The sequence below is a fragment of the Passer montanus genome, unplaced genomic scaffold, assembly GCF_014805655.1.
Source record: "Passer montanus isolate IOZ18808 unplaced genomic scaffold, ASM1480565v1 scaffold7, whole genome shotgun sequence".
NCBI classification, from domain to species: domain Eukaryota; kingdom Metazoa; phylum Chordata; class Aves; order Passeriformes; family Passeridae; genus Passer; species Passer montanus.
This window is the reverse complement of record NW_024372147.1, coordinates 11977729-12001307: the sequence shown is the minus strand read 5'-3', so window position 1 is coordinate 12001307 and position 23579 is coordinate 11977729. Positions and strand designations below refer to the sequence as shown.

Genomic DNA, 23579 nt, shown 5'->3' with positions numbered 1-23579 from the left:
TACTGCTTCTGCTGTTTTGCCTGAGCTATGGACTAATATGAAGGGTTAAATAGCTGCTAGCATTCATCAGCAACCATGAAAACATTTCTCCTTGTGCACAGCAGTAAAAACATTGAGTATCTGTAACTCTTTGCAAAAGAAAGGTAAAATGTAGCAAAGGACATCTCATTTGTCTTTTTCTAAAGTTTGTTAGCTTGCATTTCTGACTAGCTGATTAGAGGGAAAATGCACTTAGTGGAGAGTCAGCCTTGCTTTTCTTCCTTTGGAAAACAGTTTCTGTTTATAAAAGAGGATTTTGGGGGTGTCTGATAGGCAGTGGTAACTGATAGGCAATATTTTTGCTTAGGTTTTTTCATAAACTGCTTCCAAGAACAAAGGTGGAGACATTGTTAATGTTAATGATGACAGTCTTTGAAATTCCTCATCAGTACAATAGGAAGGATCTGTTTTGAGTGGTATAGAGGTGAGAAAGATAATATGAATCTGAGTTTAGGGAAAAACCTGTGTCTAAAGCTTGCCCGGGAAAAACCTTTGTCTAAAGCTTGCCCAGGAAAAACAGAAGCTGAAGACATTTTACTTTCAGAAGAGAATAGATTTTTCAGATCAAGGTTAAGTTTCTGTGAATGTCAACTCTTGTAAGTCAAATGTTGTAATTTTTTTTTTTTATATAGTGACATGGGAACTTCTAAAATGTTCATTTGTTGTTTTTATGATTCCATATGTATTTCTTACTTGATTATTTCACTGTATACATAAATGGTGTCTGGTTTTGATCTGTCTTCTCTAGTTCCCTGATGTTTAGGCACTATTTTGGTTTCAGAGTTCAAGTATACTGAATCTTTATTTGCTATGTTCTACTTGCTGTCTTCTACAACTTTCAGGAAAAGTTTACTGTAAAGCTTTTGGAACTGATTAGTAGGTCAAACATAGCTGTCTTAAGATTTCAGTAGCCTGTTGTACAATAATGTGATGTTATTTAGGCATTCAATAAAGTAGGCATGATCTCTATAGCTTTTTTTTCTTTGCTTTGTCTTATTACCTATAGGTGAATCAGTCATAGTTTTTGTGGATATATATTAATAATTGATATAGCAGAACAATACAGTAATTCTTTAGGTAAAAGTCGCATGGCGTAAGGGCATAACCTGAAATGTTAGCTCTTCAGTACGGACTGAATTTGGAAACAACATGGGCAAAAAATCCTTGGGCAATGTGGAGAGTTACATTGTGAAACGAATGTTTTGATAATGACTTGATCACAAGTACCTGTCGTTGTATGGTGTAACTTCTGTTGTGCAGAATTTTATAATTAGGATCTAAAAATGTTGGTGCAAAAACAGCCTTTGTATTTAACTTTTTAAGTAGTTAGAGATATGTTCTTTTACTTAGCCATTAATTTATCTGAAGGTACACCTGCTCTTAACCTGTTGCGGTTCATGCTTCTTTAAACAAAATTATCAGTAAATCTCCCCTGTTCCCCCAGCCCCCCACATCAGTAGTAGCAAACTGGTGTGTTAGATTTAATAGAAGGCATAAAACAAAGCAAGATGAACTTGTTTAAAATGTTTCCAGTTCCACTGGTGGGCTTTCAGTCAACTGTTCAGGAGTAGACATCCTGATTTCAGGCTATAGTCTGTCAGTCTCATGCTCTTAATGACAGTTGTTTTAGTACTACTTACTACTTTCTGTAGTAAGTTGCAATGTGCAATTTTCCCAAGACCTTGAAATATTCTTGTTCACTGTAGGGGGAGGCATGTTGTAAAGTGAGCCATATTTTTATTAGTAAGAGTAGGATTTTGCCCTTAATGTTTAACAATGTGGTTTGATAAAGGTATATTAATTTAACTGTGAGTGCTTTTGTTAAAGTGCCAGTAATTGCATGATGAAAATATAATTTTAGATACATCATCCTCAGTATTGTTTGTTAAGAAGGAGTAATTTTAATAGCAGCTGTTTATTTGCAATAGACTAATTTTCCAGGTTAAATTTACTATTTGGATCCTGTCTATATTCTGCTATTTTTCCAGCACATGTACAAATACAATCTCTAGTATCAAGTAATAGTTGTCTTATTCAGAGGAATATAAGAAAACTGTAGTGTTAAAATGAAAAGCATGTCAAATTTGAAAAGGTTTCCTTCCTGCATTGGGATTTTAGTTAGAGTGCTGTCAATAACACTAAATTATTGAGAAGTGCATATGGATTTACTGAATTAAAAAAAAAACAAAAACTCATGGAGTCTATTTTTCCCATCTGAGATGAGACAAATTCTTAGTCTATATTTAGAGGAAAACTATTTTTAAAAGTATAATAGGTCAGATCTTAGGGTTTTTGTGTGCCCAAAGAATATTTAAAAGCTTTTACTTCTGAAAAGAGTTGTCTGTGACTATTTTTTACTGTTGCAGTAGTCATAATCATTGGTGTTGTTGGTTTTGCTTTTCAAGGTACCCAGAAAATGGCATAATAGAAATGGACACAGTTAATCTTCGACCCCGAGCAAGAACCATTCTGAAGTGGAGTGAACTAAAAGTGGGTGATGTGGTGATGGTTAACTACAATGTTGAGACGCCAGAAGAAAGAGGATTTTGGTTTGATGCAGAAATTACCTCTTTGAGAGAAATCTCAAGGACTAACAAAGAGGTTCATGCTAAAATTCTGCTGGGGTAAGATTTGCTTGACGAACTCAGAAAATCTCTACATATCATATGAAGTGTATTTGGTTTAGTTTTTTTTTATCTTCTAGTCACCACTAGATTAATTTTAATGTCGTACTTTGATTCAACGGCTGTGGGAATTACAGAATTACAGTGCATGGTTTTCACAATGTGCAGACTTAACTGTAAGTCAATTTTTATTTTTCAGGAGATTGCTAGAGGCAACCATAAGGTTTTTTATGTATTATGTATGATTCAGATTGATCAGAGCATGTTCCAGTAATTGTTTAGATAATTGGGAACCCCTAGGTCTCACCGAGTATGAGTCATCTGTGACAGTTTGAATAAGTCTGTGAACTGGCTAAATAAATTTTTAAAGAATAAAATATTTATGTAGTATTATGACCTCTGATAAGTAAAGTGTGGAGCTGCTGTCACGTTTTTATTGTGACTTGTGACTAAGATTACCTGAATATCTTTGCTTTGTTTTACTATTTCATTTTAAAACTTCCGTACAGTTCTTTAGGGGATAGTGTTTTCTGGACATATCCTTAAGATACTGCTGTCAGTAACTTGTGTTGTTGCCTTCTTAAGGATGAACAGATGACCAGTGGTTGATTTAATGTTGGAATGTCCCACGTTTACTTATGAGTGTTATCATTCTTCTGGGAATGTATTCCTGAAAATGAATTGGAGTACTAGCATTCCTTGTAGTTTTCTTTACAAGGAGAATGTTGTATCAGTAGGAAGACTTAGTGTGGGACACGGTTACTTGGGAGAGACATACTGAAATAGGCCAGATTCACAGAGACTTTTGTATTTTGTGTAAAAGTGCAATATTATCTGGTAGTGGGAAATAGCAAAGATATTGGCTCAGTAGAGCATGCAAGTAAATGGAAATCTGTTTTGGGGGGGTGGGTTTTAATTTTAGCATTATAGTAATTTCCTAGATACTGTCAGTGCATTATAGTCATCTTTCATTAAATAGAGCAGGCACAATGGACTTGTTTTGTAGGCAAAGCAAAACACCCCCAAACTTGAAATACAAAGCTAGAAAAAAAACGAGACTATATTTTGAATTATTAACTTGAAAGAGAGAAGAGATTAAGAAATAGACTACAGTATCAGTGGAGAGATACAGATTTTCATTGTAGTGCATTTAGTGCTAGTGGCATTTGGTGAGTCAGGGATGGGTTTCATGTCCCTCGACTAGTAGAACTGTCCAGAGAAGAGTTTACATGAAATTCAAATGTTTGTTGATAATGTTCTTTAAAACTGTTGCCTGTATGGATTCTTTCAGAGTTTTCCCCATCTGTTAAAAATAGGATAATCAAAATAACATTTTTGTCTTGGTTTGAAAAGACAGGTGTCTGCTAAGGAAGGCAGGAGCCTCCCTGAAATGCAAAATGTAAACCGCCTCCTTCTGAATTATTATAATTTTGAAATTAAAAGGCTCTCAGGCAAAGATATGGGAATAAAAACAACAGTTCTTTACTGGAAAAACTAAAAATTTCAAATGTAATAGTACAAAAAAAATCCCAAACTACTGACAGAGTCAGAATATGACCTGACACCCTGTTGGTCAGGGTGGTGGTAGCAGTCCCATTAAATGGTGGCTGCAGTCCTCCTGCTGTGACAGGTGTGGTTCTGTTGAAGCAGTGATCCTGTAGAAGGGTGCAGTTTTCCTCTGAAGGTCCAGTGGTGGTGTAGATGGGCCTGGTCTTCCTCTGGAAATCCAGTGGAGAAGAAAGCTGCACCTCTGGGAATCCGGTGGAAAAGGCTGCCTGTGGTGTTCCAAATGTCAGATTGTATCCAGGTAGGAATGCTTCCCTCCTCCCCCTGGGCAGAGCACCTCACAGTGGGATGGTGTAATTTTATCAGTGGCACTCAGTGGCCCATGAACAGGCGATATCTCCCTGAGAGAGGATTGGTTGTGGAAGAGATAAAGAAAACTGCCCAATTAACAAAAGATAACTGCCCCACCTCTTAACAGATAGAAATAGAATACCCCTATTTCCAACCTAAGACAGTTTTATATTGGCAAAAGGAAGCACCTCATGGCTAATAAAAAATTCTGGTTGGAACTCTATAAGGTAGTCTTTTCTATATCTAAATAAACTGATAGTTATGCTTCAAACTAGAAGACACTAAATTCAAATACTGTCAGTACTGTGGCTGGTACAGTAGGGTTCCCCCTGATACTTACACTTACATCTTTTGAAATGAGTTGGGAGGAAAACACATAGTGGACAATACCTATTTTAAGGTGATGAATTTAAGTCCATTTCTGTATTTCAGAGAATTTTCTTCCTAGTTAAAAATCTGGTTTCCTAAATATGTTGATAAATTGTATATGCAGTAATCAACTTGTTGCAGAAAGTAAAGTTAACTGAGCCATGACATTTCTTAAATTTATCAAAGAATAATTCTGGATCACCTGTACTATCCAACTCATTCCTCTCAATTAGTAGTAAAAGAAGAAGACAAGTCTCCTTGCATTCATAAATTTGTGTAAGGAACATGCAAAAGTAATTGCTTTGAATTTCAGGCAAGTTGATTTGCAAATTAAAAAAACAACCTCAGTATTTCATTGTTAATTAATATATAAATAATATAAAATATATTAATTTAGTTTAGAATGATAATGCAGTAGTTGTTATTTTAATCTGTAATAATATAATTAATATATTTCTAGTCTATAATATTCTTATGTGATTATGAGTTCTTAACATTATGTTAGCATTAACTGTTTGTCTCAAATAAAGGTGACATTTATTTTGAATTTTTATTATTATCCATTAATGATTAATTGATTATATGCTAATGACTATTTTTTGTGTACTACTTAAGAATAACGTTAGCAGGTAGTAAAGGGAGGCAGGGGTCTTAGGGTTGCATGAGATATATTCATCACTTGGACTTTTTTCCTTTGTGGTAGTATAGCAAAGACACTTTGTATAAAACAATTTTGTATGCCATATTTGGAGGTTTGATTTATTGATCTTGTGTTTTTGACAAAGATTTCCTGAAGCTGTTGGCACAATCACAGGAAATAACAAGAACATACTGTTTGTGGTCATGCTTTGAAGCTAATACAACATATGAATATTTTTTTTTGTGCACCTTTTGACATGTGTATTGTTTGGTGTTACTGTTACTCATATCTTAGTCATAACCAAAAGGAAAATTCCTATATAGTCTGTCATCATTAGCTCATCTTTTGGAAAATATATATGAAATAGCGAATTTTACCAAATAGAGCATGAGACTGAATAGGGCAGGCAAACGTCATTATGCAGAATAATTGACCACCTATTACTAATTTTCATTTCTATAGTATTTACATTGCAGCTGAAATTTGTAATTGTAGGATGTCTAAAACATATAGAACAGGATTTTTTGTGTCTCAGGTGCAAGTAATAGGGAAATAGCAGTGCTTTGGCCATGGAATAGGACTTAAGGTTTCTCATGACTGTGTGTGCATGCTTGCAGTTCAGGATCTCTGAATGTGAGTTTCTTATTTTGGAGTGTCTGTGGTTCCTCTAAATTTGTTTTAACTGGCAAGGTGCTCCATCTCTGGATTTAAATATCCTCTGTTTTTCCCTTAGAGGAGAGTGTTTTATTTCCTAATGACAATATTTGTTTGTAGTCCACAATAATATGACATGTTGTCTTTGAGACTAACTGTTCACAATTTACCTTGGAGCCAGCAGATATATTTAAATTCAACATACCAAATCAAACCAAAGTAGACACTCTGCATTTACTCCTTCCTAGAATTGAAGATAGAGACCAAATTAGATGTTAGTTTTCCTCAGTAAACCCTTGAAAGTCTGAGTTTAGCAAGGACCTTGTCAATACCAAGACTCTTTTTTGCTTAAGCCTTAGGAGTTGTGTAGGAATGTTGATATAAATTATACAGAGTGAACATAATTTTCTTTGGATGAGTGAATGTTTAATGAATATCATGTCTTCACATATATAGTGAAGACATGAAATTCATTAAACATTCACTCATTCATTGTAAAGGAATGTAATAGAATGGTCCTAAATTTTCATATTCATATTTATCATCTTTAGTTCTGCAGGTTTTTGTATGAGCATTCCTGCTCCCGAAAAGGAATTTTTTTGCAGATTATTTTCTCTTAGTTTGTAATATTTTTATTTTATTTTTCTTGTAACATGCCAGATCTGCTGTTTGTCTTCCTCTTTTTATTTTCATAGTATGCCTTCATATTTATCATCTTACTACTCCTTTTATTCATATCTAGCATGTTTTAGTCTCAGAATGCAATATGATATTTTAAAATTATTTTTATGCTACCTGTACAGATTTTACTTTTTAACTTTTCCCTTTACTTCCTTTGGACAAGATTTTCCATTTATATTTAACTTCTGATTTTTTTTTTTTAATCGTACCTTGATTTGTTTATACAGCTTTGACCTGTACAGATTTTACTTTTTAACTTTTCCCTTTACTTCCTTTGGACAAGATTTTCCATTTATATTTAACTTCTGATTTTTTTTTAATCGTACCTTTATTTGTTTATACAGCTTTGCAAAGGCACAGAAATCAAAACACTTTACAGAATAATGAGGTTTTCTGTAATAGTGAGTGAAACAAGCTGTGCATGGCGTTTTTTTGTTTAAAATTTCTTGTGCCTCTGTCAATTTCTGTCTAGTTAAAAAGAAAGTTATTGGTAGTTGTACCTTGTTTTGGCACTTTGGAAAATAACAGTACCATACTTCCTATCACTCTCAGTATATATAGTGATAATCATCATGTCAGAGTTGTTATGATTTGGTAGATGCCCAACAGTAGTACTGTTCTCATAGTGCTTTTTCTTTAGATCTGGAATTTTCATTAATGTGGTTTATACCTTACTAATGCTTGCATAATTTTCTACCTAAAGTAACATCCTGGTTTATTTATTTTATTGTAGTGTCTTTGACTGTTGCTGGTTGATCTGGGAGGACATTGTTTTGATTCTGTGTGAAATAATAACAGTATTTTCTTGGACCCATTTTCTCAAATAACTTTCATGCTGTATCAGCAAATATCCTAGTAATAAGAATTTTAATTGCTGAAGACCTTACCTATGGCTTTTTTGCACAGATGTAAAAGTGGCATATTTCTTCTAGGCAACAAAACTAGTAAAAAGGTGAATTTACATCTCTTACTTTCCTCTTCTCCTTGTGACCTCAGTGGAGCTGATCACCTCCTTTGAAGAAGAGAACTCCCCTTGAATCAACAAGACTCTTTCAAATCAAGGTAGATTCCAAGTGGCCAAGAAGCCTGCTGGGATCTTTGATGATGAATTTGTAGAGGTGATGCCTAGAACTTTTTAAGCATTTCTTTGTACTGCTTTTCCTAATCTCTGTCACTAGAGATTGTTCTTTTTGTGATACACAGCCTTAGGGAATCATCTCACAATTCGTAACAGGAATGACTTTTGACAACCAGAATGTTTTGCATACTACTTATTTACTTTGTTGGACAAAAGAAATCATGTTAGCTGAAGTGGTGCGTGAATGTAAGTCTCTGCTTGAACTTACAAGTGAAGTTTACTGTACATAACTGTTCACTTTTAAATTCCAGACTAGGTTTTTAACCTTTCTTCAGTTGTGGTTTCAGTTTTGAGGAAATGTCAAGAATTAAAAGAGTCAATGGACCCAAGGACAGAATATTATTAAAGAGACTTCTGAGTAGTGTGAAATGCCTTTTGTTAATGATTCAGGTGTACAGGACAAATATCCTAGGAGATACTGGGACATCCTACATTCTAGAGTAATGTTATTCAGGATGTATTGTTTCTGTCAAATGTGAAACAGAAGAATAGTGTCTGACAGAGTATAACTAATGAAGAGAGCATGAGCGGAGTGAATCTGTAACCGTTCAGTGTACTACTTGTCCTCTTTGCAAGACCTTTACGAGACCTTGCAAGACCTTTACGAGACCTTGCAAGACCTTGATTCAGCAACTATGGCATTGAACCGTTGGTGTTGATACAGGCTAGGGATGAACTCATGGACCTCAGCCCTGCCAAAAAGGACTTGGGGTGCTGGTGAATGAAAGGCTGGACATGATCAGCCATGGGCACTCACAGCCCAGAAAGCACTCACAGCTTTGGGCTGCATCCAGAGCAGGGTGGGCAGCAGGGCCAGGGAGGGGATTCTGCCCCTCTGCTCTCCTCTGCTGAGACCTCACCTGGAGTGCTGCATCCAGGTTCTTGGCTGAGGACAGAAAGGACATGGACCAATTGAAGCAAGTCCAGAGGAGGCCACCAAGATAGCTGAGGGGAATGGAACACCTCTTCTATTAGGAAAGGCTGGGATAAGTGGAATTGTTGCACCTGGAGACCACCACCTCAGGGTGACGTAATTACAATCCTGCAGTACCTGAAGGGAGAGAGAGACTTTTTATGAGAGCATGTAGTGACAGAACAAGGGGTAATGGCTTCAAATCAAAAGATTTGTTTTAGAGTAGATATTGGGAAGAAATTTTGTAGTACAAGGGTGGTGAGGCATAGGAGCAAGTTGCTCATGGAAGATGTGGATGCCCCATCCGTGTTAATGTTCAAGGCCAGGTTGGGTAGAGCTCTGAACAGCCTGGCCTAGTAGAAAGTGTCCCTGGCCAGGGATTGGAACCAGATGATTTTTAGGGTCCGTTTCAACTCAACAATTCTATGATTCTATGAAAGAGTACATTTTGAGAAGTATTTGGCTGACTTATTATTGATAAGTTTGTTTCTTTCTTGTTTCTTTCTCCTTTCCCTTTGGACAGAAGTTTCTATTTTACCAACACTGACTGAATAGTTGTGATGGACATGTTCTACACAGATTGTAGCTATTCCTTCACACTCTTTATCTGTGTGCTTCGTTGTTCTACATTAAAGAGGACAAATCTTCAGGAGATTCCCCTGAATAGAAAGAATTTGAAGTATTACTGTTACAAGATTTGCTTATCCTTAATTATTTTCTGATAAGGAACAATTATTTTATCCACACACTTCCCTTTTCTTAAAAAGAGAACATAAAAAGTAAGTGATTTGTCCTTTCTGTAATTTCCCTGCATATTGCCTGATCTTAAGTAGCACTATGGGTAAACTGATTGTTTCAAGTTGGTTTTCCAAAATGGAGGGAAAGTAGACTAGATGCTTGTAATTTGTGTTAAGTCTTTTGGACTGTTAATATACTGTTCTTTGAAATTCCAGAATTTTAGTGGCAAACCAAGTGTGCCTTACAGAGAGAACCAAAGTGTAAGTGACCAAATTATTTTAAGATCTTTTTAGTACTGCTAGTGAAAAGGGTAAGACTTTGGAGGGCAAATCATCCCAAGGAAAACATGCACAGCTTATGTCAACAGACATTTGACTTTTAGTAATACCACTTTGACTTTTGTCCCTGACAACTGGAGAAAGGCAAATCCTGCATCCGTTTTAAAAGAGGGCCAGTCAGCCTTATTTCAGTCTTTGGGGAAAAGGGGACAGTTTTCATGAAGTGCTGGTGAAATGGTGATGATTAGGAATAGCCAGGGTGAATTTTTTTTCTAAGAGGAAGTTGTACTTTACAAGGTCATCTGCCTTCTGTGATAAAATTATTTTCTCTGTGGCCAAATGTCTTGGTTTGAAAGACAGAAATTTGCTAGAGAAGTCAGAAGCCTCCCTTGGAATGGAAAATGTGAAGCCCTTCATTCAGTGGCTGCTCTCATGAGCAGAGGCTCACCCATGACAGAAGCAGCAGCTCTGGGCTGGGCTCCGGCAGTAGCAGTGAATTCCCTTCCCTAAGCGGCGGCTCCAGTTGTCCTCACCTGACTGTCCTCATCCGAAGCTGAGAGAGAGAAAGCAGCGGTCCCAGCCCCATCTTTTGTCAGCCCAATTCTCAGGTATTTGCCCCTCAGAGAAAAACTCCCAGATAAGAGAAGTGCAACCAGATGCCCTTCTTCCCTGAGCTTGGCCACTTCTTTTGTTTTTCTTAAGTACCCAGTCATTAGTATTTCCTAGCAACTCACAGGGAAAAAAATCCTTAAGTAAAAAGGAACAGAGAGAAACCCAACCCCCAACACCAAAGATAGAGCGAAAATTGTAATTTAATTCAATGTGCAAGTGTCCCATTATCCTGTCCCAGTCTGGTGGAAAACTGGAGGATGGACAGCCAGGTGGGTTTCGAAAAAGAAAACATTGAATGAGTGGACTCAGAGGATAGTGGTTAGTAAATTGCATGCTACTTGGGAAGTGATGACAGGCAAGGAACTGCAGGGATGTGTCCTGAGAACCTATACTGTTCAGTATCTTTGTGGCAGTACAGTGGACTCTTGCCAAGTTTACAGACACAGTAAACTGATGGTAATTCAGGGGTAGTACTGCCAAGCAGAGTGACCTGAACAAGCAGAGGAGGAATGGGTGGCAAAAGACTCAAGAAAGTCAAGATGCATAAATGCAGTTTTCTTCCACCTGGGAAGGCACAACCCCTTGAAGCAGTACTCACTGGGAAGCAACTCTGATGAGAGGGATCTGTGGGTCTTCGTAGAAAGCAAGGTGAATATGAGCCAGCAGTGTGCAATGAAGATTAACAGTATTTGGGCCATATAAAAAGAATAAGTAGAGACTGGGGAAAAGCATTTACTCTCCTTTACTAAGCACTAATTAAACTGCATCAAGAATATTCCACCTACTATTCCACTCAGCTCTAAACACACACCCTCTCATCTAAATGGACAAAAGAGAGATATATAAAATGCAGTGAATCTCAGCAGAGGGGCAGAAAATTGATTCTTTGGATTGCATTTAAAAGCTTAACATTTCAATTAATTGTGTTGAAACATTAATTGCTTTAACAACAGAAAAAAGCGTAAGTAAAAAGTGTTAAAATTTCAAATGTCTTGGTGTCCTAAACATATCTGTAAAATTATATTTTGAAGGTGAAGTATGGGTTGACTTGGATCTCGAGGGTTTTGTTTGGTTTTCCAGAACATAAGCTATATCTTCAGTATTTGTAAGTGTCCTTTCTCTAATAAACATGCAGACTTGGAACCACAGAGTCTTTTGACTTGCTTTTTAGGGGGGTGAAATTTAGAAGTATTCTGAAGTTTAATTTCTTCCTACTGAGAAAAGTAAGTCCAAACAGAAGAGGAAAAACAGAAGAAAACAAATTTAAGTGCAAAAAGGCAAATCGTGGGTGGGCAGTAGTGGTGAGCACAATATTGGGCAAAGCATTATGAAAATAAAAAGAAAAAGGGAGTGGTATTGAAACATATGTATACATTTAAGAGAAACATCAAGGATGGAAAGGAGCTCTTGTTATTGTTCAAGCAGGATCAGCCAGAGTAGTTTGTCTAGGACTAAGTGTAGTTGGGGTTTTAATAATGTTACAGGTGGTTACTTGACAAGCTTTCTGAACAAACTGTAAAAAGAAAATTCGCTCTTGCCACACAAAATGCATTTTTCATGTATTTGTATCTCTTACCTCTTGTCTTGACAGAGGACTAGTTAGAGGAGTCTGGCTCCCTGTTTATACACATAGGTAAGAGCCATCCTCACATAAACCTGTTCTCTAGACTAAACACTTCTGTATCAAGGATGTTGTGTATCAAGCCTATTAATCTTTTTTGTATCCCTTTTCTGGAACCACTCTTGTAAACGCACATCCATGTTCTCTGGGGAGCCTACACCTGGCCTAACTAATGCTGAGTCATGATTGGCATTTGTTTGCCCTCTACTTGCTGGCAGTGCTGCTCTTAATGTAGTCCAAGAAGCTGTGGACCTTGTTTGCTTGCATGGGCACATAACTGGTTTATGGTCAGCTTGTTTTTTTATGTTCCTCAAGGTCTGTCTCTACCAAGCTGCTCTCCAGTCAGGTGGAGACACTCAGAAGGTACTGGTATTCTCTCTGTGCAGGACTTGGATTTTTCTTTGTTGAACATGATGAAATTCCTTTCTGTTCAACTCTAAATGGTGGCAGAGGCAACTGATATTCCCTTTCCCTGGGACTGAGTTGAAGCTGATCAGTCTGTCATCAATCTTCTTGAAGACAGGTGTGATATTTGCTCTCTTCTATTTAACAGGAAGGTGTAATCACTTTTCAGTAACAGGACTAAGAGTACACACATCCAAACATCAGGCAGCTCCTTCAGAGCTCATAAGTATGACCTGTTAGAGCCAATGGATTTCTATATTGATGGGGTCTCTGAGGTTGAGATGACCCCCAGGTGTTAGAAAGTCTCTTTATTCCCAGCCCCGCGACTGAAGGAGTCAAAATTCCTTGGCTCTGCTTTTCAAGGTTGTTTATTTTTCCTTATCTATAACATTCTTTCTCTGACCTGCAGAGGTCTGTCCAGCAGGTTGGTCCATGGCACACTGCCCGTCCTTGGGGCGGTGTTAACATTTTGTACTAAAAACGAGTCCTCCAGGGCAGTCAGAGGAACGTTCCTGGTTTCTGATACTGTATGTCCTGTGTAAATGCTCCATAACCTAATTTTCCACTGAGGCTAAGTCTTGCTTACTTCAGCCATTCCTTCTGCTCTTGGGGGCCTCAGATTCCTAAACACTGGTGTTAGCAGTAAATACTTGAGCCAAAGAAAGTGCGGAGTACCTTTGTTTTTATGTGTTTACTGTTATTCGGAGCCCTGCTATATTTAGCAGTGGCCCCACATTTTCTCTAGTTTTCCTCTCCTTTCACAGAATTTTACTCCTCAGATTCAAATCAGTAACAGTAACCTTGGCTTTCCCAATCCTTCGCCTACACAAGAAGACACCTCTTCCTGCCCCAGATCAGCCATTCCAGCTTCCACCTCTTTACACATTTTCTTTTTATATCTCAGCTCTTTATTAATTCCTTCTGGCTTCCTGTTGCCTTTGATGTCCTCCACATGGTGATAGACCATTTCTGAGTTTGGGATGATGCTTACATATCAACTAGCTTTACTGGGTCCATCTCTTCAGGCTATCTTGTAGGATTTTTCCAAGTAGATCTCTTCAGAGATTACATTCCACTGTCCTGAAAACCAGGGTTGTCTTGTAATTTGTCCTTCCTCCAAGGATTCTGGACTTCGTTATCTCATCATCATTGCAGACAAACTTTAATGTCCCATGATAAGTTCTTCACAGTTTGTGTGTATCAGTCTAGAAATTTGCTTCTCCATTATCAAGAAGTTTTTACGACTGCACTCCAGAAATTCCCTATATTGTTTGTATTCTGCTTTGTTGACCTTCCAGCAGATGCCATGGTGCTTCAAGTTCCCTGTGAGAACAGGGCCTGTAAACATGAAACTTTTCCCAGTTGTCTGAAGGAGTCTTAATATAGCAGGCACCCATTACCCATTAGCATCACTAATGTTCTGTCTGCTAACCTTGACCTGTAAGCTCTTGACTGGTTTGTCATCTGCCCTCATGTAAGGGACAGCTGCTCTTAGTCTTCCTAGCCTCTTCTTCCTGAAGAGCCCTTACTGATTAGTCACAGCATTCCAGTCATTTGAGCTATCCCACCATGTCTCCATGATTCCAGTGTTGTCATGGAGCCGCATTAATTACACAGACCTCTGTAATCGCCTTTCAGGGAGGAGCACAAAAGTGTGTTTTCTGGGGAGTCTCTCCAGCAGTTAAAACCACTAGTATATGGGCATTTGGATTTATCAACATAAAAATTAATAATTATGGATTATCAGAGATTCCAGACAAACACAAAAGACCTGGGAAGGCTGTATTACCATTATGTAATGCCTATTGGACACTTAAATGGAGGATTTAATATCATGCACTAATGAAATTGGAAATCATGGTGGAAGCATTTGCTGTAATTTTTCTAAAGAGAGTTGGGCAATATAAGGAGTGAAGATATTCCAAAACAAGCAACTGTCCTCTAAATGCCAAATTAGTCTTGTTCTCTCTAGGATTTTCTGACTTTCAGGAGTTCTTATTGAATTGGATTCATCATGTTCTGAGCAGGAGAATCCCTGGATTCCAAGCTTTTTGTTACAGTAATGCAGTCATATACGTTCAAGCCATGATAATAAGTACATTACAAACTTTCTAGGCTAGAATTGTGGGTTTATCCTTCTTTGAAAGCAGTTCTTGCTTTTGGTTTGATATGACCATTTTTTTGAAACATCTTTGTGACTCTTTGATTCTGTGCTATTGTTTTTCTTTTTTTTCCCCTTATCTTTTCTTTTTTGTGATTGGTTGGTTTTGTTTGCTTTTGGTTGGTTGGTTAGTTTTAAAGCACCTTACATTTTGGGGGTTTGTTGTTGATTTATTCAGTTGGGTTTTGTGGGTATTTGGGGAGTTCGTGTTTTTTGTGTTTGTGGTTGGTGGGGGGTGTCTTTTTTTTTTTTGGGTTTTGTGGGTATTTGGGGAGTTCGTGTTTTTTGTGTTTGTGGTTTGTTGGTTAGTTGGTTTTGGTTTTTGCTCTGTATTCTGGGGTTTTTGGGGGGTTTTTTTTGGGGGGGGGGGGGCTTTTTTTTTTGGGGTTTTTTTGGTTTTTTCCAGAATGCTTAATGTGTTTCTGTGCTTTCAGGACTCTGTATTTTCTGTTCTTTGTTTTTCGGAAGATCTCATCCTGACAGTATCTCTCAGAGTTTGTTATGAAGGGAATGCTTCTTCTCGTGTCTTTGTTTTTGAGTTGAGGTTCTCACTCAGTCTGGCAGGGTTCAGAGATTGGTCTCCTGTAACTTTATCTTAGCTCATGATGAGTGTGTGCTGCATCTACTTACTGAATTGCAATATAATTTAAAATCTGCATAGGAGTGTTTAACCTCTTATAGTAAAAATCACCTGTTTGTATCTTTGCTTCTTCCTAGCTTGAAGGAACTTGCTCAGACCCTTGGAATGATGTCTTGAAGAGACCTTAGCATTGTTTCTGTGCACTGCAGTTCAGTCTGCAAACACACAAAGTCGACTGAGCTTAGGCTATGCCCTGTGATGCCAAGCACAACTCTTGTATCTTGTTTTTCACATATGAAGCGTTTGGTGAATTACCTTTAAAGGTCATTGTCCTGCTTTTTTACCTGGTTCTTCATTCAGGTGTTAACATCTGTGTGTTTGAACTTGGGTTTGGAAACTGTAGATGCTTTCTGAGTATTTGTGTTAGTGCCAGTCACAGACTTAGTCCTGACTACAGGAAGGGAGCAGCTGAGGTGGTGGCAGAGGATTCCTCTCCCCATCAGGGGCATTCCTGCAGCACCATGGACAGGGCCGGATTTGGGGCAGGATCAGGGCCCTCCACAGGCTCCACTCCTTGTTGTGGTCCATGTCTTGGGGTGGGGATGTGCACAGAGTTGTGAGCCTCTGACATTGTTGCTGGCTGTTCTCTCAGGCCAGTTGTTTCCCCAGGTACTCTAATTCTGCCTACAGCTGCCCGGCTAAGGAGAAGAGTCTCTGTGTCCAAGTCTCTGCTTTCAGAATCTGGCATCATGAGCTATAACACATGGCTTTGTAAATGCATCAAGCACCTCACCTCCTGCTGACATTAAAAAAGTAATATCCTGCCTGACTTGTATGTGTGTCCACAGTATGAATTTGTAGGTTTGGGAGTATGTGTGTTTTGTTTCCAAAGACATTAAAGATTTATATTAGAATGTCGTCCTCAACATAGCCTAGAAGATGTTAGTTTTTGGGATTTTTTTTTTGGTGGGTTGTTTGTTTTTGTTTTTTGTTTTTGTGGTTGTTTAAATACTTGTGTTATGGAAAGAGAGTAATAAAACCTTTGCTTAGTGTTGAAGTTGCCACATGTCTTTATAATACTGGTGTAATAAATGAAAAGTTCAATTAAAAGCAGAGCTAATACTGTCCCATTTTGTAACTGTGCATTTTTATTTTAACGATTAAACAAGTGTGTGTGGAATATTCTGAAGAAAATTATTGTAAATGATCTCTGATTTTTTGCTTATGTGCAATAAAAAACCAAATTTTACATAGAATCTCTATGTAATTCAGTACAACCTAGCAGAATTTGGTGAGATTATCAATGTAATATGCTGTCTAAATGTGGGAAGATTTTAAAGTCACCTTTGAAACAAGCCGGTTTAAAATAAAATCTCTGGTCAACTGCTTCTAAGGAGATGATATTAAAAGTTCTAATAAGCATTTTGAATGGTAGTATTGAAAGATTGTGTGTTTTTTAAGAAGTTGTTTAACTATGGCTTGTTGATGCAGAACAGAAAGAGTTGCTGTCTGAAAACTTTACAAAAGCAGAATAAAGGCTGATTGATGTAAGGCATGTGTATAAAGTGTTGGATATGAAAAGATAGATACAGAAAGTGGTAGAAAATCTGGTTTTGTTTTGATTTGTGTATTGTTTGTTAAGAGAATTTGTGTATTTGGAGAGCACAGCCAACATTATATTTTATTAGGTTTTATTCTGATCGTGGCTGTTTCTCTGCTGACCTGGACAGTACCTTTTGACATTAACCATAGAGACTGACTGTGAATTAGTTGTTTGTGGTGAGCATGACAGTGTGAGTAAGGTTTTGCTCTTAGGGGGCTTGAATATAAATCATCATTATACACTTTTCATTATTATTCTTAGTGTGAATATGAAGTCTGTGTGTATTTTTCTAGTAGTTTTACCCCCCCATTTTTATTCAGCATTGTATTTTGACTTTAGTGTGTGTTAAAATACTATACTTTTGATTTCTATGTGGTAAAGTGATAAACCAAGACATTTTCAGACAAAGATCTGACAACTGTCACAACCTCTCAGACTGTAAGAAGTGATAAAGTTCTCTGAGCGTGGTAACTGTCCAGCAGCTTTTATTTTCTGGGAAACTGACCTTTGAAACATCCAGGATAATGCCCACTTGTCACATGTCTAGTGAGCTGTGATTTCAGAAGATTTAGAGTTCTTGCTTGAAATACAAACAACCCATTTACTATTCATATTGCATAATCTCGTTTTTGGTATGTTAGGGCGAAGAAATGAAGAAAGGTTATACATTTGACAGCATAGTATAGCCACAATTTTGTTAGATAACCATAATTTTAAAATCACATGATCATTATTAAAGCATTGAATGTGTACTGTGGAAGAGGAATTACTCTTTAACGAGCAAATAGCTGAGCAGATTTTTTAGCTTTGGTAAGGCTTAACCATTTAATATTAGCCATCATTTTCACAATGTTAGTTATCTTCTTCTGTAGTTCCAGATATGCAGCCGTGACATTTGTTGGAACATACCAGCTTTGTAATGTTATTTGATAGTATTTGCTTACTTCTTATGCAACTCATAACAGAAAGTAAAATGTTTCCTCTGGTTCAAATACTGAATAGACTTTAGGAAAAACTTAGCCTGAAAGTTGCTTCCTGAGGGTCCTTCTCTCAAAGGAAAAATACAGGGCAAAAAGAGAAGGAATGTCTACCATGATCTAATGTATGTGATAGAGAAACTATGAATTCCTTGTGTTTAATAAGTGCTGCCTAGATATAGGAAATATTGCTAGTCAGTGATATAAGAGAAAAACATGCTGTATTAATTTTTTAGTTATTATTTCAAGAGTTCTTTGTTTTACAGTATTAATTAGAGGAGTTTTTCATTCAGCTAGCTAAACTAAAAAAGTGTTCCACTTCAACACTTTGAGGTGGAAATAACATTTTTTGAGATGATACTTTGTAATAAAGTTGATAATAAAAGTCTGTGCTTCTGCATACTTGGCAAAAACTTTGCTGTTACTGTTTGGAACACTCATATCATTGAACCAACTTGTAAATCTTTTCATGGTATCTTTTAAGGAAATTGTAGTAATAAGTAATTTTATAGTTCAAATTGGCACCAGTAGGAATTTATTCCTAATTAATATTCTACTTAACTCAATTATTTGCTTGTTTCCCAAAGATACAATTAGCAAGTGTCTAAATTTCTGGGTAAAGCTGTATGGTGTTTTACAGTCCTTCTTGACCATAGACTGTATGCAGAGAATACAGATAATAAAATCCTATTTTTTTAACAGCTGCTTTTTAGTTTTCTGGGGGAAATGCAGGGGTGGGGAGAAAGGTAAGTTAAATAACTCTAAACCATTTTTGCCTTTCCTCTCCATCCATGGAGAGGAAAGGCAAAAATCAGTGTAAAATTTGTCTGAAATTTACTAGAATTTGAGAATATCAGTCATTAAGTATAAAATTTCACATTAAGTATGTGAAAAAAGTAATAGTTCTGAATTTTTGTTTTTTATTAGATTCACATCTTTGAGTTCTGTTAGAAATAAGTCCTAGAGAAATAACACTGGATAGGTAGTCAAGCAGTGTTATAAGTAAGAAAGGTTCTAACATAGATTTATGGCATTAAAGAATGTCAACAGGTGTGTTTTGTTTTGTTTTTAACTTTAAATAATCTAGGAAAAACAAGACATACAGGACAGTTAATGAAAGACTCTCTAAAGTCCACAAAATAACCTGGGAAATATTGGTGTTTTTAAGAGTTTGTTGATTCAGTTTTCCTGCCAAAGATTGTTTACATCTTGTCATTTCTATATTTGAATGTATTGTGCCTTTGTGATTGTGAATTGCTCAGTATTGTGGATAATTCAAAGTGTCTTTGCATGCTAAACCCCAGGTGTTACTCACAATAGCTAGAACTGCTTTAAAGTATGATCCCCTTAAGGTGCAAATGTAGTTAATTCTAAATACATTATTTTCCTGATCAGAAAATCAAACAGTTCTTTTCCTGATGGATGTATTTGCATTGATGCAGCATTTGCATATTCTGTTCAAATAGCCTAAATACCTAAATATTTGACAATTTCTAGCATTTACTCTCTACGCATGTGGCCAACAGTGGGGAATGGTTTTCCTCCAAAAATTGCTGGGAAAGAAAAGGGTCAAAATAAATACAGATGCCTAAGTAAACAGCTGTTAGTACACATAAAGGCAATTAGAGTCAATCAAGACACTGATGGAGTCCTCTCAACCCCAGTTCCATAGAGACCTAAATACTGCATTGTTCAGGACCAAGATTTGTCTCCTGTGGTTTTTCCCTGGCTTAGTTTTTTTCTGCCTTAGTTAGGTCATCATGTGTCAGAGTTCACAACTGGTAGTCAGCACAAAGAAAGTTGTGAGAACAGGCCAAGGGGTAAGGCAGAGAACCACAGATTCCAGACTGAAGCCTGATGTTTCTGGAGTTGTTCTGTTGTTGCAATTATCTTTATTGAATATGAATCTAATATCTTGTTTCCCTAGCTGTCTATAGTCTAATTTTGTTTTGCAGACTAGATCTTTTTATAGGGATCTGCCACCTGGCAGATCAAACGTGTTTTCAAGTCACCTCTGTGATAGGTTCTTACAGATATGCATCAGTATTTTATTATACTGAAAATTCCTACTTACTTCTATATCAGGTAGTAAATTGAATGTGATTAGAGAACAGGCAGTTGAAGAGAGCACAGTATCATCCTAAGGAGAAAGGAAAAGGGAGTGCTTTACAACTGTTGGTGTTATTATAGCAATTTCTTCCTCGATATGTTTCCATTTGAATTATAATCTGTGTAGATACTTATTTTAATAACAGTAGGTGGAAACTTTACACTTAATATTTTCTAATTCTTTTCTAGAAGTTTTGTGGCATTATTGTTGTAGAGTCTTGGATTATTTGTTACTACTAATAATTGAGAATTTGCACTGCAACCTGACATAGCAGGACTATTTGTAATTCAGTACAGTATTGTATGTGGCTTTTCAAAGTTGAGAAACAGTTAAAAGTCATAGAAGGGCTTTTGACATTTTATGCTGTTATACTTACTCTATAGATTCCAACTATTTTTCTGTCTTACAGGTCACATTTCTGGTTTGTTTGTGGTACTATGCTTCTATAATAATGTGTGAGATGCTGTATTCCAGAAAATATGGTTTTGTCTGGTCTGCTGTGTTTGGCCAATTAAAACATTTTGAGGTTTTAGAAGGGAATTAAGCCATATTTGATAACTGTCAATAAAGACATAATGGAGTAGTCTTTTCTTTAAGCTAGCCCTAAATATGCATTTTATTTTTTTCTTAGAAGATACCATGCTAGACTGACCTTTGTATGTGAATTGAAATAAAGTATCCTATAAGTGATAAAAAAGGTTACTTATCTTTATCTTATTGCTTAGGATTCAAAAGTACAGAATCTAGGTCTGAGGAACTAAGTTTAATGTACTTTTTATTCTTTTTATTTTTCAGAGGTCCAGAAGACACAATAAATGATTGTAAAATCCTTTTTATAGAGGAAATGTACAAGATTGAAAAGCCAGGAGCCTATCCATTGACATTTGGGGATGGAGATTTCAAAAGTATGCGCTTTTAAAATTATTCAAATATAAGTACAAGTTGAGTGATGTTTCTTTAAAAAATATCAGCATGCAGAGGTAGTAGTAATAATTGGTTTGTGTTCAAGAAAGTAATTGCATTGAAAAATTTTTAGATTCCTGTTCTGATAGTACAGTTACCATAAGATGGCTGTATTACTTTACATATTCAGAAACTAGTAACAGCTTAGTGCTATCAGTCATAAATAGTGAAAAAGGGAAACAGTTGATAATGCTTCAAATGAACAGTGCAGAATAAATTTGCAGTCTCATTTAAGTTCAAAGAGAGGTATTCAGGCTACCAAAACTGCTGTTGCAACTGACATGTAATTTAAGTTTTTAATAAATTATTAAATGCCAAAAAAATAATTAGTTGGTAGTAATACTCTGGTAGTAAACTCTTCATTCTGTCAGGGGAAAAAAAATATAAGGAACTCTGCACTAAAGCTGCTTGTACCATTAAAAAAAAAAAAAATGGATAATTCCTGTTTGGATTAGTTGACTCTGCATGACCTTCTATAAAAGTTACCTCCTTAACCTCCTCACAACCACAATAAGGAGTTAGTGGCAGTTTATCTAAAAAGTAGTGTGATGTTTTATCCTAAGTTTGAAAATATATTAAAGTTACAAGTGCTAAGTACTTGTGATAGCAACACTGAAGACTGAACTGCAGGTCTACAAGTAGGTATTAGATATAATTATATATTACATTCCTGATTCCATGCAATTTTTCAGAACCTTTGTGTATGGCTCTCAGTGCACAACAATGAGTCTGATTAATGTTTATTGTTGTCTAAAAAAAAATCACTGTTTTTCAGAGGAGCAAATACGGTTCCCTGTGTTATTTTTAAAAGTAAAAATGTCAATTTCTCAACTCATTATTCATTTTCATTATTTGAGAATTACTTCCCTTAGATTACTAAAAAAAGAAAATTATACACTCTGTTTTATTTTTCTTGGTCACATTAAAAGATCTTTGCAATATCTTAAAGCATGTTTTGATTTAAAAACATTGTAGTGTGAGAAAACTGAAAATCTACAAATACTGGTTTGTGCTTACATACTATTTATTTTGCAAGTACGCAACATTTTAAATGGCATAAAAAATTTATTGCAGTTCACTTAGTTCTTCCCTGCAGCTACTGTGTAATGAATTAAGTTTTAAAATTATGTGTCAAGGAAATGAATGATTACTGTATTGCTGGCAGTATAAAATTGTCTACAATGGTGCAATTTAATCTCACATGACTATTTACTTACCATAGAATCATTTAGATGGCAAAAGACCCTTAAGGCCATCAAGTCCACCACTAAACCATGTCCCTAAGTACCACATCTGCATGTTTTTTGAACACTTCTGGAGTGGTAATTCCATCACTTCTCTAGGCAACATCTTCCAGTGCTTGACCATTCTTTCTGTGAAGCAGTTTTCCTAATAACCAATCTAAACCTCCCCTAGCCCAGCTTCAGACCATTTCCATTTGACTGACCCTCACCTGTCTACAGACTCAGCTGTAGAGAGCAGTAATTCTCAGGTCACCCGAGCCTTCTTTTCTCTGGGATAAATGTCCCCAGCTCCCTAAGCTGCTCCTCACAGGACGTGTGCTCCAGAGCCTTCACGAGCTTCAGTGGCCTACTGTGGGCATGCTCCAACACCTCAATGTCCCTCTTGGAATGAGGGATCCAAAGCTGAACACAGGTTTGAGGGGTGGCCTCATCAGTCTATAACCTTGTACACTGATTGCCACTCTAATTGTTTCAGAGTCAAGACCTTTATTGTCTCTTACAGCTCCTTCCCTCCAATATTGATAGTTGTTTCTTTATTTGTAACCTCTTTGCATAAACTACCCAAATATTGACATCTGTGTAGAGATTTGCACCTCTGTGTATGTTTTATTTCATTTTGTTCCTGGTCCTAATCTTATTAATTTCAGCATATTGTTTATAACCTTCACAAATAAATACAATTCGTAAATATAATCTTCTAAAGTGTAATCGTGAAAAATAAATTGATGTGGGAATTCAGCCTTATTTCTTGAACTGCTCTTTTTCCTGAAGCCAACACTCACCACACAACACTGTTCATGTGATTCTGGTTTTTCCAGCCAGGTCAGCTGTTTTTTCTTTGTTCAGGTATGCACAGTGCACATCAGTTGAGCTGTATGCCATAACAACTGGTGTAGCCTTTCCTTCTGGACTGTGCTTACAACCCCATTTGTACTGTGTATTAAAATTGTTAAATATATATACACCTATATACACACAGCTCCCTTAGCTTCTGTACTATGGAGAGATGCAGATTTTTATTACTTTTATTTTCATTTTTTAATTTTCATTTTGTTATTTTCTTTTAATTTCAGATTACATTAAAATAATTATTTGGCCTTAAATATTCTATGAGATTGTTGTAAGCACAATCAGCAAATGCACTGATTATATTTTTGTCCATATTAAGCTACTCTTCATGCCCATGTCAAAAGATAGAATCCCTGCTATGGAAATAATCTTTATCAGATAAACAATGTAGGTTGTCTCTGAATAAGAGAAACTATTATCTCTGAATAAGAAAAACTCTTATTTCTTGAGCATGGTCACATAATAATTAGGTTTTGTATGTGTAAAATTACGTTAATATACATTTAGCAGTTATGATTAAAAA

At 36.4% G+C, this 23579-nt stretch overlaps 1 protein-coding gene across 3 annotated transcripts in view; it reads left to right on the top strand.

Moving 5' to 3' along the window:
- Positions 1-23579, top strand: part of UHRF2 (ubiquitin like with PHD and ring finger domains 2) — an 81852-nt gene that overhangs the window by 27912 nt on the left and 30361 nt on the right. For all 3 annotated transcript variants that reach the window (XM_039729622.1, XM_039729621.1, XM_039729623.1), the window contains exons 4-5: positions 2445-2663; positions 20796-20905. In XM_039729622.1, the coding sequence (XP_039585556.1) occupies positions 2445-2663; positions 20796-20905 (329 nt within the window). The remainder of the gene's footprint in view (positions 1-2444; positions 2664-20795; positions 20906-23579) is intronic.